Here is a 24937-nt window from a genome sequence, read left to right as displayed (position 1 = left end):
CAATTACATTTGGGTTGATACAAACAAAGCTAAGAATCAGAACCCTAGTGCTGGTGGCTGCAACACAGGTTTGGACCTAAACTCGAGTTCTTTTCTATCATCGGGTGTCATTGTCATTTTTGTTGTTAGCTCTGTTGTTTCAAGTTGAATCGTTATTTGTCCTTCTCTGTTTCGTTTGTTTTAGTCGTCGTCATAAACGTTGCTTTGTTCCATTACTTTTGCTTCGACGTTTGAGCTCTGTGTTTCGTTCTGTATTCTGTTGTGTGTCCAGTTTTGAGTTTTCATACATTTTTCTTTTCTTCATTGTGTTTGCTCATGGTTTTTAATTGGTTCGATTTGCTTTCCTCCATTTTGTTTGTGCTCTTTATATTTTTTCTCGGACGTAATGCTATATGCATTGCCTGTGTTTGTTGATGCTTATTTGAAATTTTGCCTGCGAAGTTTCATGCTAATTGATTTTGTCAGTTTCATTTATCAAAATCATATTTTTTAAGCATTTATGTTTTAATAATTTGTGAAAACTGATAAAGTTAAGATATGTAATTAGTTCGTATACAGAACACACTTTTAATTTGATCTTTATAGTCTCTTATAATCTATTCCTTGTCGTTAGTATTATTATTTGTTAGAACTGGTGAAATTTTGCGTGTCAAATTTTTTACTTTTAAGGATTTGTTTTTAAATTTCTTTCTGTTGGAGTTTTTGACTCAGCTTTTGTGATTTTAGAGTGAAGTGCTATCCTGAAATGGGTTGGAAAGCAGCTGAGAAACTCATTAGGCGTTGGAAAATTCTCAGAGGGGATAATGTAAGCTGAGCCAAATCCATCACATATATTTTGTTTTTCCTTTCATACTTTCCCTTTTTTTTAATAATAATAATTATTATGGACATATATATTTGTTCATTAATAACAGGTTATGATAATAAGGGGCAAAGATAAGGGCGAGAGTGGAACTATTAAGCGTGTCATTCGCACACAGAATCGTGTCCTTGTTGAGGGTAAAAATCTGGTGAGCAATGAACATAGCATTTATCACCAAAATTTGGTTCTTCTGTTTGAATTCCAATATTCTATAGCTTTGAGCTAGCATCTGCGTTTTTCGTACCATCAACAACATGTGTTACATTAGAAACTTAATTGTCATGCTGAGCATGTGACTGTGTAAATCTGCCTGGTAGATTTCTCACTATAATGCACTTTGACTTCCTCTTGATAGGTGAAGAAGCATATCAAGCAAGGGCAAGGCCACGAAGGGGGCATATTTACTGTTGAAGCCCCAATTCATGTCTCCAATGTGCAAGTTCTTGACCCAGTAACAGGGTATGCAAATGTGTTCAGAAAGTTGAACTGGTGACTGTATCTACAGAGACTGGGAATAATATATGTCAAAGTAACCAACTCTTGCTTGTACAGGAAGCCTTGTAAGGTTGGTATTAAATATCTCGAAGATGGTACTAAAGTCAGAGTATCGAGAGGAATAGGAGCATCAGAGTCCATAATCCCTCGTCCTGAAATCTTAAAGATAAGAACTACACCCAGACCTACAGTCCGTAAGTATCTAAAATACTTATGCTTTTTTCTTGTCTGAGTTGCTATTGATAAACATGGCAACAGCCAAGAAAGAATCAGTAGAAAGTGAGGAACTGAAAAAGAACTTGGTTTGAAATGAGAAAGGTGTGTACAACAAGCTAATAATGTGGCTTATGTAGACTAGGACCATTTTGGGTAAACTTCTAAAGAATTCCTTATAGGAGAAAAAAATCAATGTAAAAAATAACTTATGCTTTTTTATTTTTTGAGAAGCTCTCTCAATTAACCTTTCTAAAATGTAAGGAGATAAATTATTTTAATTTATGAGAGAAGTTTTATTCATTTTTTATATTGATTTTTTTCTCCTATAAGGACTTTTCTAGAAGTTTACCAAACTAGGGCTAGATTTAGTGGTTGCTACCTAATTTCATGTGCATATCTAATTAACAAGATGACTCATCAAACTAAGCAAACCACGGTGATATTTGATTTTTATCATTTAATTCCAATGATGTACCTCTGCAATTCTTTCCTACATGTCAGTTTGCATACATGGTTGTCCATATTATAAGCTTATTATAATTGGCTGCACAACAACATAAGGTAGCCTTTGGAAAAGGGTGTTAATTGGGAGGAGGGGGATTAAATGTTGAAGAATGTTATTCATCAAATATTTAAGATGTATGGATGTGTATTTTGGTTAGATGTTTTTCCCCCCTTCATATTGATTTAAGCATGATGGACATGCATTCCAACACAAATAAAAAGGAACATTTGTATGTTATAACACTAATTTATCGATCAGAGTAATTTGGATTGGTAAATTTTAGTTTTTTTTTTGTAATATTTACTCTTTAGTCAGTAGCTAGGTTCAAAGCAGTTGCAATTGGTGTGAACTCTTTCTCTTGTTCCAAACGCAACCTCTATGACTATTTTTTCAACCTAGTGTTGGAAGAAGCTAATTACTCCTGTTGTTGTAAATGCACAAAACTTGCACGGATATATTGAATTCAGTGGGAAACCTATGGTTTGTTAATTCTAAAAAACTCACTGAATTTCTTATATTGTTATTCACTTTTGGCAGTTGGTCCCAAAGATACTCCAATGGATCAAGTGTTAGAGAAGACTTATGATGCTAAAGCAGGAAGGGGCGTGCCTGAGCTTTAAGGAGATTAGGTATCTTATTTCAAATTTGTAATTGCTATTAATGGTCATGATGAACAAGATATGATGGTATGAGTTTGTCATTTGCATTGTTTATCATGATTCTATTAAATTGCCTGTAGGTTTTCTTGTTTAATGTGATCATATCTGGGAGTTATGAATCACTGGTAACTTTTTTTTTTTTTTTTTTGCCTAATTTAGACCTAAACAATAGCTATTAAAAAATAAATAGCATTTTAGTTGTTCTGTTGATGTTAGCTCCCGTTAATGATGGTCATGTGATTCATTTCACTCTGTAAACATATAAATTGTTGAAAAAACTGTTTGATTGTTACGGTTCTGGTGATTTAGTTAATTGGGTTTGTGCATTTGTGTTTGATTTGAGCTAGATTCCGTCCTGCTCCCCCATTCCCCCCAAAAGGCCAATATTGTAATGTCACATTCTTATGGTGGAATTCTTTCAGCCAGTTTCATCAAACCTTAAATATATAAAGTCACGTTGCATGAAAGTGGTCAAATACTCAAATTTTCTTTATCTTGATGTTATGGCAAGCCTGCAAGGATAGCTAACTCAAAAGACTAACTTGTGGGTAACTTGTTCAGTTTGGTATTTGATGGACTTAGAATAGGTAATTGGAGCATGCTCCCTGATCAGTCAAGGTGCATGGAATTTTTGGCCTGCTGCTGCAAGTACTCTTGCTTTTTTAACAGTTTTACTATATTTACTATTATTTTCTCCAAAATACTCTTTATTACCTTAACGTAGGAAAAACTTCATTATGGAAAGACAACAGCATTGAACTCCCTATACCAAAAAGTTCAAAAGAAGAGTACTGAAGAGTTGGAGTGGTGGTAGTTGAGACTGTTTATGAGTGAGCACTGGGTTGAGGTTAGCAGTGGCTACAAGTGATGGTTTTCCTAATCTATTGAAATGCTGAAGGATTTTTCATGGGCAGGATTGACAGCAGTCTATTTTAATATGTAGCGTTGTCAAGCAAAGTCAGAATTCAAATCAAAGGATTTGTTTCTTTGGATTAGTACATTTTGTTGAAGGGGTCCTCTTAAGTTAGGGACATCAATTAACTAACCTTGTTTCTGCATGGATGAATATGAAAGAGTAGGCCTGTAAATGTCTGTTATTCTCTCTTTTGAATCAGATTCTAGCCCTTTGAGCTCCCTTCAAGAAATGATTCAAATCTTTGAGGATTAGGAACATTTAGGTAACTTTTCCCCAGTTAGCAGTGTAGGATTGGGAATACCTAGCTTATAACGAGGTGGCCAGAATTGCTAACTTCAAGAATGGCAAGCTTAATACTCGAGTACCTAATAAAATATGATCCCTTTGCCCAGTTATAAACAATCTCTAATTTTTTTTTCTTGTCATCCATGTTATTTAAAACTTTGAAGAACACTAATCGCTATATTCAGTAGCTTTCTAATGGACAGTAAAACGTCAAGTGATTGGAGGAACTATTATCATGATACCCAAAATGATTGGACATGTCTTAGCATCATTTTCGTGAGATAAGATTTCCTTAAATTGGGTATCATGATATTTTTGTTATTTTAAAATAATTCAGCGGCAAAATATACCTTTAATTTATAATGGTTTCACTATAATTCTCATTGTTACAAATTATTGGCCACTATTCATCCGTTTCGAAATTTCCTTCTACATTTTGTTACTAATACTAACAATACCTCTCTGACTGTCTTGGATTATCAGATTTGTACATTACCACCACTATACTCTTTCCCAATCTCGGTAAAATTAATCATCCCAGTCAATTCAGTTATAACTAGAACAACTTTTTTAAATAAAAAATGTATTCTTTTTCCCTTACCACCTTTGTAATTTTACCCTTTTCTTCCTTACCCATGCAGCAATACAGGTCAGTGCTATTGAAATCCATGCACCACCAGATATAGGCTTTCGATGTAGCATTGGCTATTAGAATACCGAGTGTGGTTAAACAAATGTATGTATGCAAATCTCTTAGGCCAACAGTGGCAGTTACACTTGATTTGGAGAAAGAAAATCTTGGTTGGCGACGAAATGTACCCATGCTTTCGAAAATAATCAAACTCCTTTGTGCATCGAATTTAAAGGCCTGATTGGTTTCACATTAGAACCTCCGTTTTGTCTAAATCGAAATTTTCTTGCTTTGTAAAAACTCTTTTAACCTTGCTTCATAAATGGGAATTTGTCTCATTAATTCCGTTTCATGCGAAAGGCAAACAAGCACTAAATTACTGCTATCGAAATCAAATTATTAATTTTTTTTTTATTGAATTGGGATGAGTGAAACCTAGTTACAAGCATGGCAAAGGTCAATATCACAACACCGGTATTTTTTATTTTATTTTTTATCAGCCAACCACTGGAATATTGAGTTGGCTACATTTTACCATTGTTGAATGCGGGAGAGGAATGAAATTCATTTGCGGCAATGTGTTTATAATTAATTATTGTTATAATTAATTGTAGAATCAATTTCCACGTTTGAATAAATTAAGTAAAAGTTTACTCAAAGGTGATTTCTTTGTGTTTGGATTGTCTAAAAAATTATGTTTATAGGGTATGGATTTTTCACACAAGTCATTGCACACAAGAGTCTCACCTTTGCTCTCCTCTGCATCAAGCGTCAATCCAAAATCAGTCACTTAGTAACCTAAACCTCAACAAAGAAAAGGGTGATAACAAATTGGTAAACCCCAACAAAAAATTGAAAAGGTAATGAAGATAACATGGTTCATAAAATAATGAAGCAACAAAGACCACATGGATGGCACACTTGACTGACGGTGAGGCTGAGAGATGAAGCAGGTAGTGGCAGTGGCAAACCATCAACTTGTGTTGGAGACTTGGGACTCTCACTAAGCCACATAAGGTTGCCAGACTAATGCAGACCACAATAATTTGGGTTTAGTCCAATCTCAACACTTTGCGGCCAGGGACCTAGCTCACTTCCCAGTATTTTTTTTAAATATCTATTTTAATATTTATTAAAGATTAAAAGATTGTAAAATTATTTTTTATTTTTCACTCTTGAATTCCTTTTATAAATTATTCAAAATTATAAAAAAATTAAGTTACATCATTCATAATTAATGATCTACAATGCTATAAAAACAATAATTATATAGAGCATAACATGCACAATAATAATAATTATACTAATAATTTTTAAAATTACCAAATCAACGACAATATGCATGTGGTGCAAGAAAAGTATTCACACACACGTTAACAATTCACATTGATGTCTTGAAAAAGTTCTAAAATTAGAATTTTGCAACAAAAAATGCACTAAAATAAGATAACATATTAAAAAGTAAAGAAAATTTCTATTAGATCGACAAACAACATATATATAAGTTATCAACATTAACTTATAATTATATTTACTTAAAAATGATAATAAAATAATGAGTTGCGAATAGATTTTGAATTTGTTAGTTCATATGAATTTAAGCTTAAATAATAGAATTAAGAAAGATCAATAAAGCATTTAATTTTAATGGCCAAGTTCTCGTTAATACAAGATCAAGAAAAATCAAAATTATCTCATGTTACTCTTAACATGAGATTGTTATGTCATTAAAATTAAATAACAGTAAAAATTATAATACCATTTTCTCTCCAACTTCAAAATTTACTTTCATCATCTCTCTTCAACTTTTTTGTTTAAATAAGTTTTTCTTCAAAACTAATTATTGATTTAAGATTATTTTAAAATATATTTTCTATTTTTTGACGTGTGACACGAGTATTGTGTCACTCAAGAATGGTAATTTAATTTTTATTTTTTAAAAGAGTATAGTCTCGTACAGAAACAATACTATTCTGAAAACATGTCACACGATGCACAGTATCATGCTCTAGCCATAAATTTTAAATTTTTTACTAAAAATATTTTTTAAAAGGTTAAGTAATAAAAAATATATAGTATTGTTTGCATGATTATTTCAATTTTATAATATTTTATGAAGATCATAACAAATATTGTGTATATGATGTTTTTATCATCATTTAATAAATAATAAATTTATGAGTTTTTTAAAAATACATTTTCATATGTAAAATAAAATCGTTTCTAATTATTAAAAAATAATTTAATAAAATATATAAACAAACATGTACTATAAATTGATACACATAATTATATATTATATAAAAATTGATAAATAAAATATTAATTTAGTTTTTAATTTGATTTATTGATTTATTTAAGTTATTAATTTTTATTATAATCTTAAATATATTCATAATTTTTTAATTTCTAATTATTATTTTAAAATTTTTAAGTAAAATAAATCATAACTTACTAAAAACATATTATTATTAATCATAATAAAAAATACACATATACTATATTAAAATATCATATATAATATAAAATTATGATAAAAATAAATTTTATTATAACTATTAAGTGTTGATTTTATTAAAACTAATTTTATGTTTCAAATAAAATAAAAAAATTATATTTTTATCTTAACTATTTAATTTAAATTTATCACTTTGTTTATATATTTTTATAATATATGATAATTTTATTTAACATCTTATTTAAAATTAAAATAAACTCATGCAACACACGCATATTATATAATATATAACTAGTTTATACTATAAAGTGCTCACCTGTCTCGATATGGTTTCGCACTGGCGCCTTATCTGTTGCACGCCTTGCCGCTTCTAATGTCTGGTTGGTGGGTCCATTCATATATTTTATTCTCATTTATTTGTCTCTCAGATAAAAGCTTTATGGTGTTTGTTTTTCAAATGTTCACTGGATACGACATTTTTGTTGCTAATTCAATTATCAGTTAGCACTACTATTATTTATCATCAAAACTCACTCTAATTCCTGTTTCACGTGTCAACTAAGAGTGTTTTTCATTATTTTTAAGGCTTAAGAGGCTATTCTGCTTTGAATGTGGCACAACTTAGAACTGGAGTAGGTTTGTTTCTGCTATTGAAAGTTGAAACTTCAAATGATTGAAAACAATAAAATGCATGGAACTCAAGGAAGGTTCAATGATAATTTCATTTTGTTTTAATGGTAACTGTACATATAGAGGTTAAATTGAAGAATATTTTTGGTAAAGGAACATAAAATATATTTTAGTCTTTGTAAGAACGGAATCAAAGTTAAAAAGTGTTAGCTTTCTATTCTATGCATGCTGCAATTGCACTAAAATAAAGGACAGGATAGAAGTGGAGTCTTGAATTTTATGATTTCCTATCAATGAAATTCACTAAAGGGTCTACATAGTTGATGTTGCTAAGCTATATCACATTGTGCTTGTGCATTTGCCTTATGAATCAGAGTACCAGGCACAATATATGATGTTAAGAGCCTTGGGTGAGACAGTATGGTAATGTTTGGATTTTAAAGATTTGAAGAGAAAAGTAGAAAAGATGGTTGGTGAAAGTGGAAAGCCAAGGGCAGTGATTGTTGGTGGTAGCATAGCTGGGATATCAGGGGCTCATGCTCTTACCTTAGCTGGTTGGGATGTGCTTGTGCTTGAGAAAACGGATACACCTCCAACTGGAAGTTCCACTGGTGCAGGCCTCGGACTTGACCCTTTGTCCCAACTAATCATTGAGTCATGGCTTCCACAGCCACAATTCCTCCACAACATTACTGTACCTTTAGCTATAGATCAGGTTCCTTTTCTTTGTTTCTGTTTCCTTTTTCTTCCTTATTGTGCTGTCTCTAGTGAAGAACATTATGGTGTTGTTTGATTTGTGTAACTGAAACCACCCGTGGAAATAGAATTGACCCAATTTGGATAAAGTTTTCAATAAGTACTTATACGAGTGAAAAATTAATGTACTAAAAGAAATTAAATTCCTTCTATAAGTTAAAATTAACTTATGATTCTCTATTTTTGAAAAGGTTTCTTATTTAACTTCTCTAAAATTTAAGAATATAAGTTGTTTTTAACTTAAGAAATAAGTTTTATTTATTTTTTATATTGATATTTTTTTATAAAGATTTTTCTACAAGTTTACTAAAACTTGTATGCTCCTGCTAGTGAGGATGAATTATCTAATTTATTTGTTAAGCCTAAAATGTCACCCTGTTTAGTGTCTATGAAATTTATTTAATTCTTAGCCCCTCTTTATATATGTGAATTATGCAGTGATAGAATACCAACTGAGATTCGTTTATGTTATGATTAAACACCGGTTATATAGAAACTACAGCAATAATGCAATCCCAGATAATGAAACTCTAAAGAGAATGTCCAAAACTACCAAATACACACGTAATAACTACCTTCTAGACACTGCTGGCATCATGTATTAGGAATACATAAATGTCCTGGATAATTGCTACGTGGAATTTTTCAACATTTTATATGTGGCTTTCTTGGGCTTGGATCTGACAGTGGATCATGCAGTATCTATGTAACTACTGTCTTTCAGAGCTAAATATTATGAACTCAAATAGTAGCTCTGAATTCTAATGATAATTGACGGATGCAATGCACTGCTATACTGCAATGAGCATATGACATGTAAAAGAGAAAGTGATTAATCTAAATTAACTGTAATTATGTAACTGTTCTCTCTCTCTGTTGAATAGATGGTTGATTATAAATTAACCCTTTTGATCTTTATGTTACAACCCTTTGATCAGCTGTTGTCTTTCTCAAAGAAATAAACATATAATAAAATGAAAGAAAATTAAAACAATAGCTTATTCAATTTTTTGTTTCCCGAGTAGAACCAGGCAACTGATAGTGAGAAGAAGGTTAGTTGGACATTGGTAAGAAATGAGAGTTTCAACTTCAGAGCCGCGCACTGGGCTGATCTTCATGGCCTTCTGTACAATGCACTTCCACCAAGGATATTTTTATGGGGTCACCTTTTTCTCTCTTTCCAAGTTGCAGATGATAAGGATTCTGTCAAAGTTAAGGCTAAAGTACTAGAAACTGGGAAGGTTATAGAGATAGTAGGGGACTTGCTTGTTGCAGCAGATGGATGTCTCTCTTCCATCCGCCAGAAGTATCTCCCTGATTTTAAACTGAGGTTTGTAGGTTAGAATGGTGCTGACCTAATCTTCCTCTTTCCTTCTGCTTGAAAATGGAACAAATTATTGGTACTTTTTAAATTGCCTGTAGCTTGGTACTCCTGTAGTATCTACTTCATTGGCGGTTATCTTTCCTAATTTAGTAATTTTTCTCATTTTTAAATTTGAAAAATTAAAGTTAAGGAAAAGTAGCCATGGATGCTAAGTGTCTTCATTTGAATGCAAGTAGTACATAATACAGGAGGACTAAAAAGTTTTTTATGAAGAAGGTCCACTAAGGCTCTAATGTCTTTTGTAGATATTCAGGCTATTGTGCCTGGAGAGGGGTCTTTGATTTTTCAGAAACTGGGACTTTAGAAACCATCATGGCCATACAAAAGGCATACCCTGATTTAGGAAAATGCCTGTACTCTGTCTTGGGCTCATGTACACATAGTGGGTTCTATGAGCTTCTAAACAAAAAGCTCAATTGGATTTGGTATGTGAATCAGCCAGAGCCTGAAGTTGAGGTAAACGTGTTCTTCTCACACTTTACTATTATGAGATACCCTCATTGATAATCTCCCTCTGCATTTGCCTGAACTTTTTTCTTCCCTTTATCATGCCAAAACATATTCCCAACATTGTTAAATTTGGTGTCAGGATAATAGGAAAGCTTGGTGTCTATTTTAACCTCAAATCTACAAGTTATTAATGCTTCCTTCTGTTGCCACACCAGCTAAGTTCTGATTGTACCTTGAAATTCGGGGGCAAAACTTTTCAGGGAACCTCGGTGACCATGAAAGTAAGTAGTGACATGATCCAAAAGATGCACCAAGAAGCAGAAAAAGTTTGGATTCCAGAGCTGGTAAAGGTCATAAAAGAAACAAAGGACCCATTCTTAAATGTCATATATGATAGTGATCCCATAGGGAAGATCTTTTGGGATAACGTGGTGTTGGTGGGAGATGCAGCTCACCCCACAACTCCTCACTGCATTAGAAGCACAAACATGTCAATATTAGATGCAGCAGTATTGGGAAAATGCTTGGAGAAGTGGGGAGCAGAAAAACTAGAATCAGCTTTGCAAGAATATCAGCTCATAAGGCAACCAGTAACTTCTAAGCAAGTTCTTCATGCAAGGCTTGTGGGCCGCATAAAACAAGGTCTGGTTCTCTCTGATCAAGAACCTTTTAACCCAAAATCAGCCAAGCCTGAGGATTGTGAGAAGCTTCTACAGAGGAACACTCCTTTTTATAATGATGTGCCTTTGCTACTTGCTTCAAGTCCACCCTCCATTTGATTGCTTGTAGTGGTAAATTTTAGTACCGCATCGAAAATTGATTTTATACTCTCTATCTATGCAACTGTTTTACAGTGATAAAGTCCCATGACTGATGTGCTGGCTTTATGCTTCAAACTTTTTCGGCTCCTACAAATTATTTTATCACCAAATTCTTTTTTGTTGACATCCCATCCCAAAACTTATTTACAAAGAACAAAGTGTATTTAATTTTCAGAAAAAAGTGGAAACTTTCTTGTTTAAAGTAGAATGAATAGCAAAGTACTCACATGAAAAATATAATATTTTCTTAAATATACATCAAAGGTATAATGATCAGTATCATCAAAATTATGGAATTGAGGTTATGTACGAGGTAATCTTGTCGCACACAATTTTATTCTGGCACCATCGATTAAACAGCTTCGCTAGTAACACATTTCTGCTACTATAGTTTGCTGGATTTGATCAACCTTTTCTGGGCCATTCTTTGATTGGTGTGAATGACTTATTTTTTAATGGAAGTTAGTTTGGGCATCTTGCTTGGTCAGTGTATGTCATAATTGCTTGTTTGAGTTTTAAACTGACCTTGCTGAATGGTGTTGCTGGATTACAATTTTAGGGTTTAACTTCTTCATGTGGGGTAAATGCTGCAGTACGAGTTATGCAATTAGTTTTTGAAACAATGTGTTAAAACATATATGATCAATTGTTGAGACTCATAGCTCTTAGGTGTGCATACATAATATACATTGAATATTTTATTCTACTTAATGATGAGAGGTATACATTTGAATAGACTAAACTGAATTGGGTGAATTGCCATTAATTGTTTTAACTGAGTTTATTGTGATTCTTGAATACTGATTGTCTAAACACTACAGATCTGTGGGTTCTTCTGAAAATGCTGAACATAACTGTTTGTTTGTGAACTTCGTTGAGAATCAATTGTATGATGTATCAATGGGACATTGCAGTCAAGTTAAGCAGGTTGTGTTTGTTTGTTTTGATTTACAAATGTTTTAACTTGCTTAGATATGATTAATTGCAATGCTAATTGAAAATTCTTTTATTTTGCAGATGATGCCTAAAAAGAAACCGAGAACTAGAACATTCATTTCCAAGGGTAAAAGGACTCAAGGTTCCATTTTTAGGGGTTCTAGAGCTCAGCAATGTGTCACTGTTAGGAATTTTGACTGTGAGTGGTTCTTCTCACACTTCGATAATGATTTGATGAAAAAGGTTTGTTGTCGAGAAAGAAGTTTCTAATTAGAAAATGATTAAAATATCAGGAGATTGAGGATGAGATAGCACATATGGGTTAGGGAAAGTTGGTTGATACTCCCCTTGATGGATTTAAAATCTTAACCCGAGATTTCTATGTCAATGCTTTTATTCTAGATAATAATCCACCTATCATTCACTGTAAGACTTTAATGAGAGGGTAGGAGATTTTCTATACCTCGAGAGAATCAATGAAGTTTATGGTTTGGTAAATGAAGGCCACAATGGTGACAACAACTCTATGATCTTTTAGCCATTAGGTGGGAATATGGATGAAGTTCTTCAACTTTGTATACCAGGAGCTAAATGAGAACCAAAGAAAGGTTTCACTAAGCCTGTGATGATTTCAAAAGCAACCTTAAACTGATTCCAAAGTTTTGATGTACTTTTTTACAAGATAAACTTCTAGTTTCTAACCGATCAGAACACACCAAGCCTAGCGCTTAATTGTCATATTGCTTGCTTATTGTCCAAACACCATGCTAGAATATTCACAGTTATTGCCTTTCTCATCAAAATGACAGTAGTTGAGTAGCTAATTATGGAGATTGTTCAGCCAATGACACCTATTACACCTAAAACCATCGCACAAGAAGCAATAGTCTCATGTGTAAAGAATATTTCACTTTTCTGATTTCTTTGGTTATTCAGTACAACTTCATTTACAATAATTTATTGCAAATTAAATCTAATTATTAATTTATTCAACCTAAACTAGGAATTCTAAATGTACAATTAATAGGCTGATTCTGTTTCTAATTAATACAACCTATAATAGGAAATAGATATAATAATAAATTCCTTGATTAACATCTTCAAATTAATGAGATGATATGAGGAAGGCTAATAACATGATTCTTAAAGGACTAACAAATAGAATTAAAATCCACCTCAATAGCAGAAGTTCTCACTACCAGTCCCAATCCAACAAACTAACTCTTGCCAACCTCTACATGCTATCTCATCCTTGATCTCTCAGTATGCACCATTTTTCAATTAGAAACCTCTTTCTTGGTGAAAATTCCTTTACTCTTAAAGGTAGATGCTTCAATTCTCACCTTCATTTTAGGTGTCATCGGCAAATAAAAAAAACAAATAAATTTTTTATTTCTATAAAAATTCTACATTTGAAATTGGTCCTTTAAAAAGTTTTGTTAAATTTTTTTAACAAATTAAGTGAATAAAAAGTTAGCCATTGTTATTAACCTCCATCATAGTTAAAAAAGATAAATATGTAGGCACAAAAATAATATATAACCTAAGATTTAACATTTTAAAATTTTTTCAACACTAAAATGTTAATTTAGTCTATTAAAAGTTATATTTAACCTCATTTTAATTTTTTAAAATATTATTTGATATGTCATAAATAATTAATATATAAATTTTAATGTTAAGTATATGTTTAAGAAAAAGATATTTAATTTAATCTTTTTCTAAATGGACTATAATTTCTACTCATTTATATACAATATCAGTTCCATATTTATATTGTAATTAATCCATACTTACATATTAAAGGAAAATTCTAACCAGGTTAAAAAATAGAAAATAAATTTTTATTAAAAATGTAAAATATTCTTATTTTTAATACATTTCGATGTAATTTCTAATAAAAAATGAATATTAAATGAGACTTCATTCTTGATTTTCATGTAATCATGAAAACAAAAGAACGTGCAGCAATAACAACAACATTACAAGTACAAAGCTTAAACTGAAATATGGAGAAAGAAAATGGATGGAAATAATTGGAATGTGTATTAGTAGGGTTTCAATTCAATTACTGAGAATCATCAAATCCCAAACTCGGACCCGACTTTAACCAGCCATTGATACTTAAACCAAAATTAACCTATATCCAACCCGACCCACCCAAATAACATCTTTTGACTTTGTTTTTACTAATTTATATATAAATGAATAATATGTTACACTTTTATTATGTTTTTATAAATTATTGTATGAGATTTTGATGTAAGAGACTTAATTTGATTAATTAAAAATAATAAATGCGAATATTTGAAATTAGAGGAGCCAAAATTATACTTAAGTTGAAATATGGAGGCTAAAAATATAATTAAACAAAAAAAAACTAAAATTTATTAATAAAAGTAATCTTTGATTACAAGCTAAAGGATACCTTTAATATACGTCAGAAAATGTCAATTAGGATTAACTCACTTTTTCATGTACAGAGATAAACTACCGAAAAGATAATTTCACTTTTATTATAGACGAATTTTTTATTGTTTAATTATTTTTGGTCTTAAGAAGAATTCTTTATTAGATTGGACTAAAACAATGGAGCATGGTAATGGGCTTGCCTTAATCAGGTTCAACCCAATAGGTAGCTGTCCTAGTCTCCAACAGGATCCTTGAAAGAGTTGTTAATTCCTAGTCACAACTTCACGGCAGTGATTCTGTCTTGGGGAGTGTTTGAGATTGAGAAACATGAACCATATATAATATACATGTCCATATGTGTGTGATTATTTGTTGTCTAAAGAGAAAGCAGAAAAGATGGTGGGTGAAGGAGGAAAACCAAAGGCAGTGATTGTTGGAGGTAGCATAGCTGGAATATCATGTGCACATGCTCTTACCTTAGCTACTTGGGATGTTCTTGTGCTTGAGAAAACCTATTCACCTCCAACTGGAAGTCCCACTGGTGCAGGGCTTGGACTCAACTCTTTGTCTCAACAAATCATTCAATCTTGGCTTCCACAGCCACAACTCCTACACAACAACACTTTACCACTAACTATTGATCAGGTGCCACACTTTTTACTTTCTATCACCTCGCCTTTATTTCTTTCTTATCCAGTTATTCTTAATTTCTGTCCTTTTACTACCCCCCCCCCCCTTCTAACAAGATGTTCTAGTAAGGGTGAAATGGTGAATTCTCTTTTATTCATTTCTTATGCCAAAATGTCACTTTTGTTTGGTGCCCCTGATGTTTTGTTTTACTTGTGAGTGTTTTATCTTGAATTTCTTCAATATATGTAGCATCTATTTAACTATGGTCTCACAGTGCCAATTGTCATGAATGCACTGAATTCAATTCTGCACTACACTTATGACATCATGTAAGAAACAAAATGACTAAAAATTGATCATAAATTAATTTCAATTATGTGTTTCTCTGAATGAGTGCTGATTGCAGTTAATAATTTCAATCTTGATGTATAGTTGAAGTAGGAATCCTATGAGAAGCTGTAGTCTTTCTCACACACAAAAAAAATCTTATTTTGTTGTTGTTATTATTTCCTGAGCAGAATCATGCAACTGATAGTGAGAAGAAGGTTAGCAGGACATTGACAAGAGATGAGAGTTTCAACTTCAGAGCAGCACATTGGGCTGATCTTCATGGCCTTCTGTACAATGCACTGCCACCAAACATATTTTTATGGGGTCACCTTTTTCTCTCTTTCCAAGTTGCAGATGACAAGCGTTCTGTCAAAGTTAAGGCTAAAGTACTAGGAACTGGCAAGGTTATAGAGATAGTAGGGGATTTGCTTGTTGCAGCAGATGGCTGTCTCTCTTCGATCCGGCAGAAATATCTCCCTGACTTTAAACTGAGGTTTATGTTTCAAAATGATCTGAATTAGCTTTTCTCTATCCATCTATCTGAAGAAGGTCTTCTAAGGCTCTAGCATTATCTTTTGCAGATATTCAGGCTATTGTGCTTGGAGAGGAGTTCTTGATTTTTCAAAAATTGAGAATTCAGAAACAATCATGGGTATCAGAAAGGCATACCATGATCTAGGAAAATGCTTGTACTTTGACTTGGCATCTGGCGCACACACAGTGTTCTATGAGCTGCTAAACAAAAAGCTCAATTGGATTTGGTATGTGAATCAGCCAGAGCCTGAAGTCAAGGTAACTTTGTTCCTCTCATCCTACGCTTATATTATGCGATACCTTGATCGAAAATAATCCTGAAATGATTTTTTCTGTCATTTTTTTCGTCACAACATATTCCAAATAAGGTCTATAAATTATATTCTTTGTCAGGATAATGGGAAAGCTTTCTAGCTTATTCTCTATTTTGACCTCAAATCTAGAGTGCATTCATGCTTCCTTTGTTACCACATTAGCTAGTGCAGATTGTATTTTGATATTTGGGGGATAAACTTCTCACTTTTCAGGGAACATCAGTGACAACGAAAGTAAATAGTGACATGATTCAGAAGATGCAGCAAGAGGCAGAAAAAGTTTGGATTCCAGAGTTGGTAAAGGTCATAAAAGAAACAAAGGACCCTTTCTTAAACTTCATATATGATAGTGAACCCATAGGGAAGATCTTTTGGGACAATGTGGTGTTGGTAGGAGATGCAGCTCACCCCACAACTCCTCACTGCCTTAGAAGCACAAACATGTCAATATTAGATGCAGCAGTATTGGGAAAATGCTTGGAGAAGTGGGGAGCAGAAAAACTAGAATCAGCTTTGGAAGATTATCAGCTCATAAGGCAACCAGTAACTTCTAAGCAAGTTCTTCATGCAAGATTTGTTGGCCGCATAAAACAAGGTCTGGTTCTCCCTGATCAAGAACCTTTTAACCCCAAATCAGCCAAGCCTGAGGATTGTGAGAAGCTTCTACAGAGGAATACTCCTTTTTTCAATGATGTGCCTTTGTCACTTGCTTCAATACCATCCTCCATTTCACCATCTGAATGCCTATAGCAGTAAGTTTTATTTATCACTGCATTGAAAATGCATAGAACTAATAACTAATAAGGCGGTTCCTATAAGTGATATAATGCCTCTGGCCTAAAACTTCATTTTGGCTATTAATGCTTTTATCTCCAAATTCATTTTATTTAGGATCTCATCACAAAATTTCTATATGAACAAAATGTTTTTTGATTTTCGAAATGAAAGTGGAAAAATGACCAATTGTGGAGCAATATATACGAACACACATAACGACGTGTGTTAGTTTTTTAGTTCCTTTAACATACGGCCGTATGTTCAATCTTGGGATTCAGGTACAAAAGGAAAAAGCTACTAAGAGGGATCTTCCCTTATACGTCGGTGTAAAGAATACTAAGGGATCCAAACACACGCACACTGTGCACACTTGCGCGCATACATAAACCTACTAAATATGCATATATTTCTTCAAAATAAGAAGTTGATCATATAATCTGATCACTCAAATTTATATCAAGTAAACATTTTAATATATAATAACTCATTTTCTTAAACAACCAACATGACTTTAGCAACTCTCCTCACTTTTTTGGACATCTCATCTCAAACAATATTTGCGTTATCTTATGCTTTTTAAATATCTTGTTTTGTTAACTATTTCTTAAAATTTATTTGTTTATCACTTTAAACTAGTCATCACTGCTTGATTCTTGGATCTTAAAACTTTAAAACAAACATCAAAAAACAAGATTTTATGTTGTATAGCAAGATTCTCTTCTAAAATTATTTTATAATTGTTGCAATTTTTTTTTATTTAGACTCCTTATAAAAAAGAAATTGATTTGCAGCTTTGAGATTCCACTTTTACAAGTGATAATATGTTTTTACCCCTTCTTCCCTTCTTAAAACAAGTGTTCTTAATCTTGAAATCATATGGTATTGAGAATTAAAAAATAAATTGTCTATCCTCATTTAATTTTAAAAAACTAAAATTATCGTAAGTCCTTGTAAATTGTATTGCCTCAACTAATATGACTCTTTAAGATGGAATATCTTGAATCTAATTCTCTAGATCTTTTCAAAACTTTTCTTTTAACAAAGGTTTGAGCCAATTTATAAAACATAAGTATTAATGATATCAGTAGTATCTTTTGCAATCAATATCTTAAAATTATGATCATTTCTCTTATCCTTTTAATTTCTATTATATTTTTCTTTTAAGTGTTATTAATAATGGTGTTTTCTTTATTCTTTTTTATTAAATGTCTTAATTTATTCTCTTGTTAATTTTGTTTCTTGAAAATATATATATTAATCTTTCTTCGAATCATACTGTCTAGTATAACTTTACTCACAATACCTTTAAACTTTTACGTATTTAAATTCAAATAATAGTCAATAATTTTTTTTTCTTTTAAAAGGCATCAACAAATCATTTTAAATAAAAATTTGCTAGTGCACTCTTCACACATTGTTTTAAAAGATAATTTAGTTAAGTAATAAACAAAATACTTGTTAGAGAGTAAACTAATGATTAAGAGTGTGCTAAAGTGTGACAATACTATTCAGCCAATAATTCTCGTAAACAATATTTTCAAATGAACACTCTTAATCACCATCTTTTTGAAAATAATTCCTCCTCTTAAGTTGCCTCGCAATCGCATATAAGCCACTTTGAGAGACTTAAGGAAAAAAACCAATATTGTTTGGTACATAATGCTATGCTGGCAAAGGGAGAAAATAATTAAAAAGAAAAAATAAATCTCGTTTAATGAGAAAATAATTAATGCCAATTTTTCTGATCGCTATCCTATCAAATTAATTCTGGCAACTTGAACTCCCTATGGACGCAATTTTTATCAAGTTTTATATTTTTTTCCGCTACACAACATTGAGAATCTCAGACTCATCCCTGCTAATCACAAATGCATTGTAATATCAGACATGAATATTGTTCTCTGTAACTATACTCAAAAGAAATGAATTTTGTGCTAAACAAACAAAATGAACTTCACTAGCACATGTCTAAACCCAAATAGAAACCCCGCACTGCAACAAAACTGCTCGATGACTTTATTCACAAGCCCGAATAAATTCAATTTTCTTATTGATTAATGAAAGTTTTAGTCCTCCAAAAATATTGAAATTCAACCGATAGACGGATATATCTAATGATACACAAGACCTTCTAACGACTCATTGATAAATAATACAGCCTAAAGTTGTAATGGAGGCAAGCTATTACGCTGGATTTTACATTTTTACCAACCGAAAACAGAGAAGACTTCAATCTCTGGCAGTACAGAAAATATATTGCGTGCTACCATAACTTCATTCCCACACAGCATCCTGGTAGAAGGGAAACTAAACTTTTGATGGCCACGTTGCTTGAGCAGACATGATGATTCCAACAATAACTCCAAATAGCCCAAGCGCGCTTCCAAAGATCTCAATCACAAGAATTTTCACGAAGAGAGAAGAATTCTGAGCATCAGACAACGCACAACTGCTTCCAATTATTCCTACACACAACCTATCAAAGGAAAAATAAACGTGTAACAGCAGGATGGAATTCATCAGGAGCATTTTACGTAAAGATATGAGATGTAGGTAAAAAAGAATACACACCCACAAACAAGATTTGCAAAGCCCACGATAATTCCAGAAGCAAAGATTGCATATCCAGCTCTAAGAGATTCAGGTTCATAGATACTTGAGGATGGAACACTTTCTAATTTTGTTTGTAGAATAATTGCCACAATAACACCATATATAGCAACAGCCTCACAGAAGATTACACTGAAATACCACAAACATGAACCATAACGTCAAGTGTCACAATTGTTTATATTTGAAACTTAGATGTGCCAGGATACTTTATGTAGATAACATACATAAAAGGAACATTAAGATTCACAGCACTCGAATAGAACAATATTTAAGTTCAGGCATTTAGATTGACAATTCTGAAATTCACATTAACAGAGTTTAACAACTTTAATTTACCATTCAACTTTAATGATTTGAATAACTATTATTATTTAAGCGTGTGCTTGAATTAGCTAATATTGCACTGAGCTTGAAAAAGAGCATTTTTTCTGAACAAAAAAAAAAAAAAAAAAAAAAAAAACATGCACTAAAAGCCAAAAGAAAACATTTTGAGCTCAACCATAATTGCATTCTCATGCTGACTAAGCTTAGAGGGTCATGTTGCTTGAGCTGACAAAATAATCCCATGATTCCCAACAATAAATCAACGTAGCCCAAGCAAGCAACCAAAGATCTTAACCACAAAAATCTCACAGCACTAAAAATAGTGTTATCTTAAATTCAACCATTCTAAACGTCAATTCTGTATAACAGGTTCAACAGCCTTAATTTACCACTAAACAATAGTAATTGAATGAAGTTGAACTTTTATTGTAAGATCAATTGATCATTGTATTAGCAGACAAATTAGGGGTAAAAAATAGAGCAATTCACACAGTCACTATCTTTCTCCCTGTAACATACATAGGAGTTGATAAACTTTAATATTTTACATGCCATAAGTATCACTTAGCTTTTACTTGTTTCAAACATCAAAGATATTTCTTCACAAAGCTATCACATAGACTGTATGCTTGTGTTGAATAAAATAGTTCTGTACCTTCTGGTGTTTGGTGGGAAAAATATTTCCCCCTGAATTCCATTTATCATTGAGTGCAGAAAGGCATAGTTTAGACCTTAGAGAACACTTTCCTAAGTTAATATAACAGGCAAAGGGAAATATTCTTTTAGTTAATTGATACAACAATTAGGTAGAGCTAGATACAACAACAATAAAGCTTTATTCCACTAAGTGAGGTCAACTACATGGATCATACAACATTATTGGGTTCAGTCAATAACCAAATTAGTTAAAGTGATGTAATTGGAATTATCAAAAACCTTTGAACAATTTAAACAAGAAAAGAAAATCTTGCGAAAATGAATCATTTTCTTTAAAAATGTTACAGGTGAAAATATTTACTCAAATATCTGATCTGAAAATGTTTTTCAGGAAGCCATTTTCTAGAGAAAACATTTTGTCTAATAAGAAGGGTTTGTTGGTATTATTTCATTTGAAATGGAATTTGACCTGCAATAAAAAAATTTGCTGTGGAAAACCTGTATTGAAAATCAGTGCAAACTCTTTCATTTATAAAACAGAGCCAAAGATAATTTTCCTTAAAAACAAATGGACCAAAGTTAACTCTTAAGAGAGCAAACCAAGTTTGATATTCTACAGGTAATGTAAACCTTCTCAAACATTTCAATGATATAAGCAGGCCTAGTTAGATACAGCAGCAGTAGCCTGGGCCTTCCCTTAGGATGTAGTCTGTCAATGTCATTGGTACACTGTACACCCACATGCAGGGTTGAACCACACTAAATCCAAGAGCCAGTGTGGTAGTGTGAACAGAGGTTGACACAGACTACAACAGAAATACAATTCCAACTATAATGCCTCTCAATGGTAAGCCTTTTATTTTAAATCAACAATGAAAATACAGAAGCTTTTACTAAAATTGAGCAGTCAGACTTCATTCAACATGGATGTAAAAAAGTGTACAACATCCATCTGAAATAATTACCCACACCCAGTATAATATGCACATGTGAATTCTAACTTTGAGCAAAGAAAAAAAACTACAAATAGATTTCAAATCATGTCCCTTATGTTAATCGTAATTTGTAAATCACCAGCATTATTTGACACAAAAAGAGACGAGAGGGTTTCAAATGGATGAGGAAACTAGGTGAAAGAAACTTTCTACCTTCTTCCCTTTTTCTTTCTATTTCTTTTTTCAGATATTGCACAGTACACACATATCAATAAACCAGCAGACTTCATGCTTAAAAGTTGACAACTATATTCATCAGACGATATGATCATTTATTATCGACAGGAGAAAAAAGATATCATCATTGATCATTAGCAATAAACTAATGCCCAATACATAATAAAATCACTTCCACAGGTATCATATTTTTTATATTAATAAATAAAAAAACCACAAAAGTGAACACTAAGCCAACAACAAAGTAAGTCGTGGACAAAGGCATTTTTAGATTGATTACTCAACATTAAAGATCTTATCATAACCTTTCCCATTTCCTTTCAGCCGAAAAGAAAACAGTAACACAACCCATCAGAAGAATTAAAAGAACACAACACCGAGGATAAGCTGAAATATGTGAACCATCATAACGCAATTGCAATCTCAAAAAAAAATCTGTGATCCTAATTATTCATCTCCAAATTCCAATCCTCAACCAAAGCAAAACTATGCAACACAAGTTCTTTCCTATCTAAATCCGAATACATCTAACAAAGAACTAACAAAAACAACGTTAAATCAACATAGACAAGATACTTTCACCATCGTTAAACTTCTCAGCAACTTCATCAACTATCACAAAGAACACTAAAATATTTTATTTTTTACGAAAACACTGAGAAACACCAAAAATAAATATCTACAGCTAAATTTAAACCGAAAAATCCAACATAAAGCGAGGAAAAGCGTAATAGCAATTTTACCTAATAAGATTTTTAGAAGTGATTCGAGGTGCCTTGATTGCAGCACCGATCAAGCTACTACCGGTGATGTAAATTCCCCTACACGCGTCACCGAAGCGAATTGGAGCATGAGAATAACGAAAATGGAAATGTAAGACGGTAAACGGAAACGGAATGCATACCAGGCAGCGCCGAGTACGGAGACGCCGATTGAGATGGCGATTCCGATGGCGGAGAAGGTGTAAGGAGAGATCGCGACGAGTGCCCTACCCCAAGAACTTGAATGCGCCATCGTCGTTGAAGCCATTGTTTGTCTTCGTGTTGTGAACGAAATGAATGATTGGGATCGGATCTCAGGGTTCTTCTGTACTGAGAGAGAGAACGGAACGTCGTGCCGTTTAACTGCTATCCAAATATTGAATCAGAAAAACATGAACGAGGCTCTCACTCACCTCTTGGGGAAGGGAACAAATCATGCGATTAAAACGGCGGGTCGTTTAGTGTAGTCACGCCAAAGGCCCATAGAGGCCCAATTAACATTAAACGAATTTTGCCAAGGTGAGCGAAAGAAATCTGTTTGTCGTTTTTTGGGGAGTAAAAATATATTGCTAAGTTATTGACAAAAAAATAAAATAAAATGAATATGCTAAGTCTGTTTTTCCATTAAATGATTTTGGAAGTTAAATAATTGAAGTGTCCAGCTTAATATTTTCTTAGGTTGTTTGGAGAGGATTTTTTATTTTTTAAAAAAAGAGGAGAAAATTTATATTTTAAATAAACATATTTAAAATTAATATTTTTAAAAAAATAAAAATTATAAATATATGTATTAACATAAACTTAATATATTTTTCATCATAATTAATACATAATTATTTTAATTTAAAATAAAATATTAAAAATATATTTGGAAGAATTTTTTTAAAAGAAGAGAAAAGAACATATTTTTTAATTTTAAATTAAAATATTTATTATGAATAAATAATCAATTTATATATTTTATTTTAAATATATTTATTTAAAATATAAATTTTATTTTCTCCTCACTTCTAAAATTTTGATTCTCGAACAACCCTTTAATATTCTTTTTCATTAAATAAGAATATTAATTTTTATTTAATTTAATACTATCTTTACAAAATAAAAGACAACTAATATGATAATTTTATAAAAAACTAAGTTTTAAATATTTATTATATCTAACAGTTTTTTAGACACTAAATTTTATCAACTTAACTATTAAATTATGTAACATTTTTTTAATATTTATACATATTGAATTTTAGATAAATTAAATACTCATAAATGTATAGTTTTAATGTAGATATTTATTTAAATTTATAAAACATTATTAAAATAAATTTATTCGACAAAAATATTAAATAATTTTAAATTATATATAATTGAAAAAATATTTATTTCATGTGAAATTTTGATTTAATAATTAAATTTATAAAATTTAATATATTAAAATAAGTGAATTCCAACCCTAAGGTCAGCCCTCAACTCACGGTTCCATGCCATTTTTACATGTCCTTATTTTCGTGCTTGGTTTAAGATATTTCATTCCTTTTTTAAAATAATAATTATATATTTTTTTAAAGTAATCACACTCTAAAAGTGTGTTTGTATTATATTTATTTATTTTTGGATAAATGATTATGATTTTAAAAAAAATAGTTAAAAATGAAAATAATTTGATGAAACAGTGTTTATTATATTGAAAGAAATTTATGTGGTGTATATTGGATGACTTTAATGTTGTGAGACAGGTGAAAAAGAGGAAGGATTGTCAGACAGATTATGGTATTTCTGAAATGGATGGTTTCAATTCTTTCATTCAGGAAATGGAACTTGTGGGTAAGAAATTTACATGGATAAAGGGGATGCTTCTATGATGAGTAGGCTAAATAGAGTCTTTGTTTCTGGTTCCTGGCTTGATTATTAGGGAGATGATTTTATTTAGGTTTTGAGCAAAGATGTGTCTGATCATTATCTCATTATTCTAAAGCACAAAGTGATTAAATGGAGTTTGAAGTTATTTTGATTTAACAATTATTGATTGACTCATAAGGGAGTTGTAAAGGTGGTGAAAGAAGCATGGAAAAGAGATATTACGCTTCCATGGATTGCCCAGAGAACTAGCTAGAGGTTGAGGAATGTTAAGATTGTATTGAAAAATAGAATATTGAGGTGTTTGAAAATATTGATAAGGTGATTTCTGATTTGATAACTGAATTAAGCTTGATTGATGATAAAAATTCTGTGATAGAACTTTCCAATGTAGAGAAAGAGCGTCAACAAATATTGGTGGGTGATATTTTGAAGACTAGAGAAAATAGGGAGAGTCTCATAGCCCAAAAAGCTCGTGTGAGATGGGCGAAGGAGGGTGATTTAAATACAAAGTTCTTCCATTTGTGTGTTAACGGGAAGAGGCGATGAAATAAT

The 24937-nt window shown here is 31.8% G+C and overlaps 4 protein-coding genes across 6 annotated transcripts; 3 read left to right on the top strand and 1 right to left on the bottom strand.

Annotated features, from left to right (window-relative positions):
* On the top strand, window positions 1-6068 carry LOC113847640 (50S ribosomal protein L24). Of its 2 annotated transcripts, XM_027476867.1 has the most exons (7): window positions 1-68; window positions 710-805; window positions 915-1010; window positions 1218-1321; window positions 1415-1551; window positions 2616-2707; window positions 4580-4843. In XM_027476867.1, the coding sequence occupies exons 2-6, from the start codon at window positions 746-748 to the stop codon at window positions 2696-2698; spliced, it is 480 nt and encodes a 159-aa protein (XP_027332668.1). In that variant the 5' UTR covers window positions 1-68; window positions 710-745; the 3' UTR covers window positions 2699-2707; window positions 4580-4843. The 2 variants fall into 2 exon arrangements, with proteins under 2 accessions (XP_027332668.1, XP_027332669.1); XM_027476868.1 differs by having other exon boundaries at window positions 22-68; window positions 727-805; window positions 2616-6068.
* Window positions 6069-8123: 2055 nt separating this feature from the next.
* On the top strand, window positions 8124-11026 carry LOC113847330 (6-hydroxynicotinate 3-monooxygenase-like). The gene is made up of 4 exons (XM_027476353.1): window positions 8124-8372; window positions 9439-9743; window positions 10043-10253; window positions 10508-11026. Exons 1-4 carry the CDS (start codon window positions 8124-8126, stop codon window positions 11024-11026), a joined length of 1284 nt encoding a protein of 427 aa, XP_027332154.1.
* A 2935-nt stretch (window positions 11027-13961) lies between these two features.
* On the top strand, window positions 13962-17107 carry LOC113847329 (6-hydroxynicotinate 3-monooxygenase-like). Its single transcript, XM_027476352.1, has 4 exons — window positions 13962-15061; window positions 15565-15869; window positions 15958-16168; window positions 16438-17107. The coding sequence occupies exons 1-4, from the start codon at window positions 14813-14815 to the stop codon at window positions 16972-16974; spliced, it is 1302 nt and encodes a 433-aa protein (XP_027332153.1). The 5' UTR covers window positions 13962-14812; the 3' UTR covers window positions 16975-17107.
* A 1908-nt stretch (window positions 17108-19015) lies between these two features.
* Window positions 19016-22963, bottom strand: LOC113847367 (V-type proton ATPase subunit c''2). 2 transcript variants are annotated; one of them, XM_027476430.1, is made up of 4 exons: window positions 22672-22960; window positions 22511-22588; window positions 19573-19743; window positions 19016-19477 (listed from the first exon to the last, which is right to left on the bottom strand). In XM_027476430.1, exons 1-4 carry the CDS (start codon window positions 22794-22796, stop codon window positions 19309-19311), a joined length of 543 nt encoding a protein of 180 aa, XP_027332231.1. In that variant the 5' UTR covers window positions 22797-22960; the 3' UTR covers window positions 19016-19308. The 2 variants fall into 2 exon arrangements, with proteins under 2 accessions (XP_027332231.1, XP_027332230.1); XM_027476429.1 differs by having other exon boundaries at window positions 19033-19499; window positions 19544-19743; window positions 22672-22963.
* Between the last annotated feature and the right edge of the window lie 1974 nt (window positions 22964-24937).

The sequence above is a fragment of the Abrus precatorius genome, unplaced genomic scaffold, assembly GCF_003935025.1.
Source record: "Abrus precatorius isolate BTA unplaced genomic scaffold, Abrus_2018 Scaffold8, whole genome shotgun sequence".
Classification (NCBI taxonomy): Eukaryota; Viridiplantae; Streptophyta; class Magnoliopsida; order Fabales; family Fabaceae; genus Abrus; species Abrus precatorius.
This window is presented reverse-complemented; position numbering and strand designations above follow the sequence as displayed.

Bases quoted from the DNA above. Each gene is read 5' to 3' on its own strand.
- LOC113847640 (XM_027476868.1), top strand. From the start codon at position 746: ATGGGTTGGAAAGCAGCTGAGAAACTCATTAGGCGTTGGAAAATTCTC. The intron at 1,011-1,217 runs GTGAGCAATGAA...TCCTCTTGATAG, and splicing joins TTGTTGAGGGTAAAAATCTG to GTGAAGAAGCATATCAAGCA. The intron at 1,552-2,615 runs GTAAGTATCTAA...CACTTTTGGCAG, and splicing joins TACACCCAGACCTACAGTCC to TTGGTCCCAAAGATACTCCA.
- LOC113847330 (XM_027476353.1), top strand. From the start codon at position 8,124: ATGGTTGGTGAAAGTGGAAAGCCAAGGGCAGTGATTGTTGGTGGTAGC. The intron at 8,373-9,438 runs GTTCCTTTTCTT...TTTCCCGAGTAG, and splicing joins TACCTTTAGCTATAGATCAG to AACCAGGCAACTGATAGTGA. The intron at 9,744-10,042 runs GTTTGTAGGTTA...TGTCTTTTGTAG, and splicing joins CTCCCTGATTTTAAACTGAG to ATATTCAGGCTATTGTGCCT.
- LOC113847329 (XM_027476352.1), top strand. From the start codon at position 14,813: ATGGTGGGTGAAGGAGGAAAACCAAAGGCAGTGATTGTTGGAGGTAGC. The intron at 15,062-15,564 runs GTGCCACACTTT...TTTCCTGAGCAG, and splicing joins TACCACTAACTATTGATCAG to AATCATGCAACTGATAGTGA. The intron at 15,870-15,957 runs GTTTATGTTTCA...TATCTTTTGCAG, and splicing joins CTCCCTGACTTTAAACTGAG to ATATTCAGGCTATTGTGCTT.
- LOC113847367 (XM_027476429.1), bottom strand. From the start codon at position 22,796: ATGGCTTCAACGACGATGGCGCATTCAAGTTCTTGGGGTAGGGCACTC. The intron at 22,589-22,671 runs GTATGCATTCCG...TGACGCGTGTAG, and splicing joins TCCGTACTCGGCGCTGCCTG to GGGAATTTACATCACCGGTA. The intron at 19,744-22,510 runs GTAAAATTGCTA...GTGGTATTTCAG, and splicing joins ACTTCTAAAAATCTTATTAG to TGTAATCTTCTGTGAGGCTG.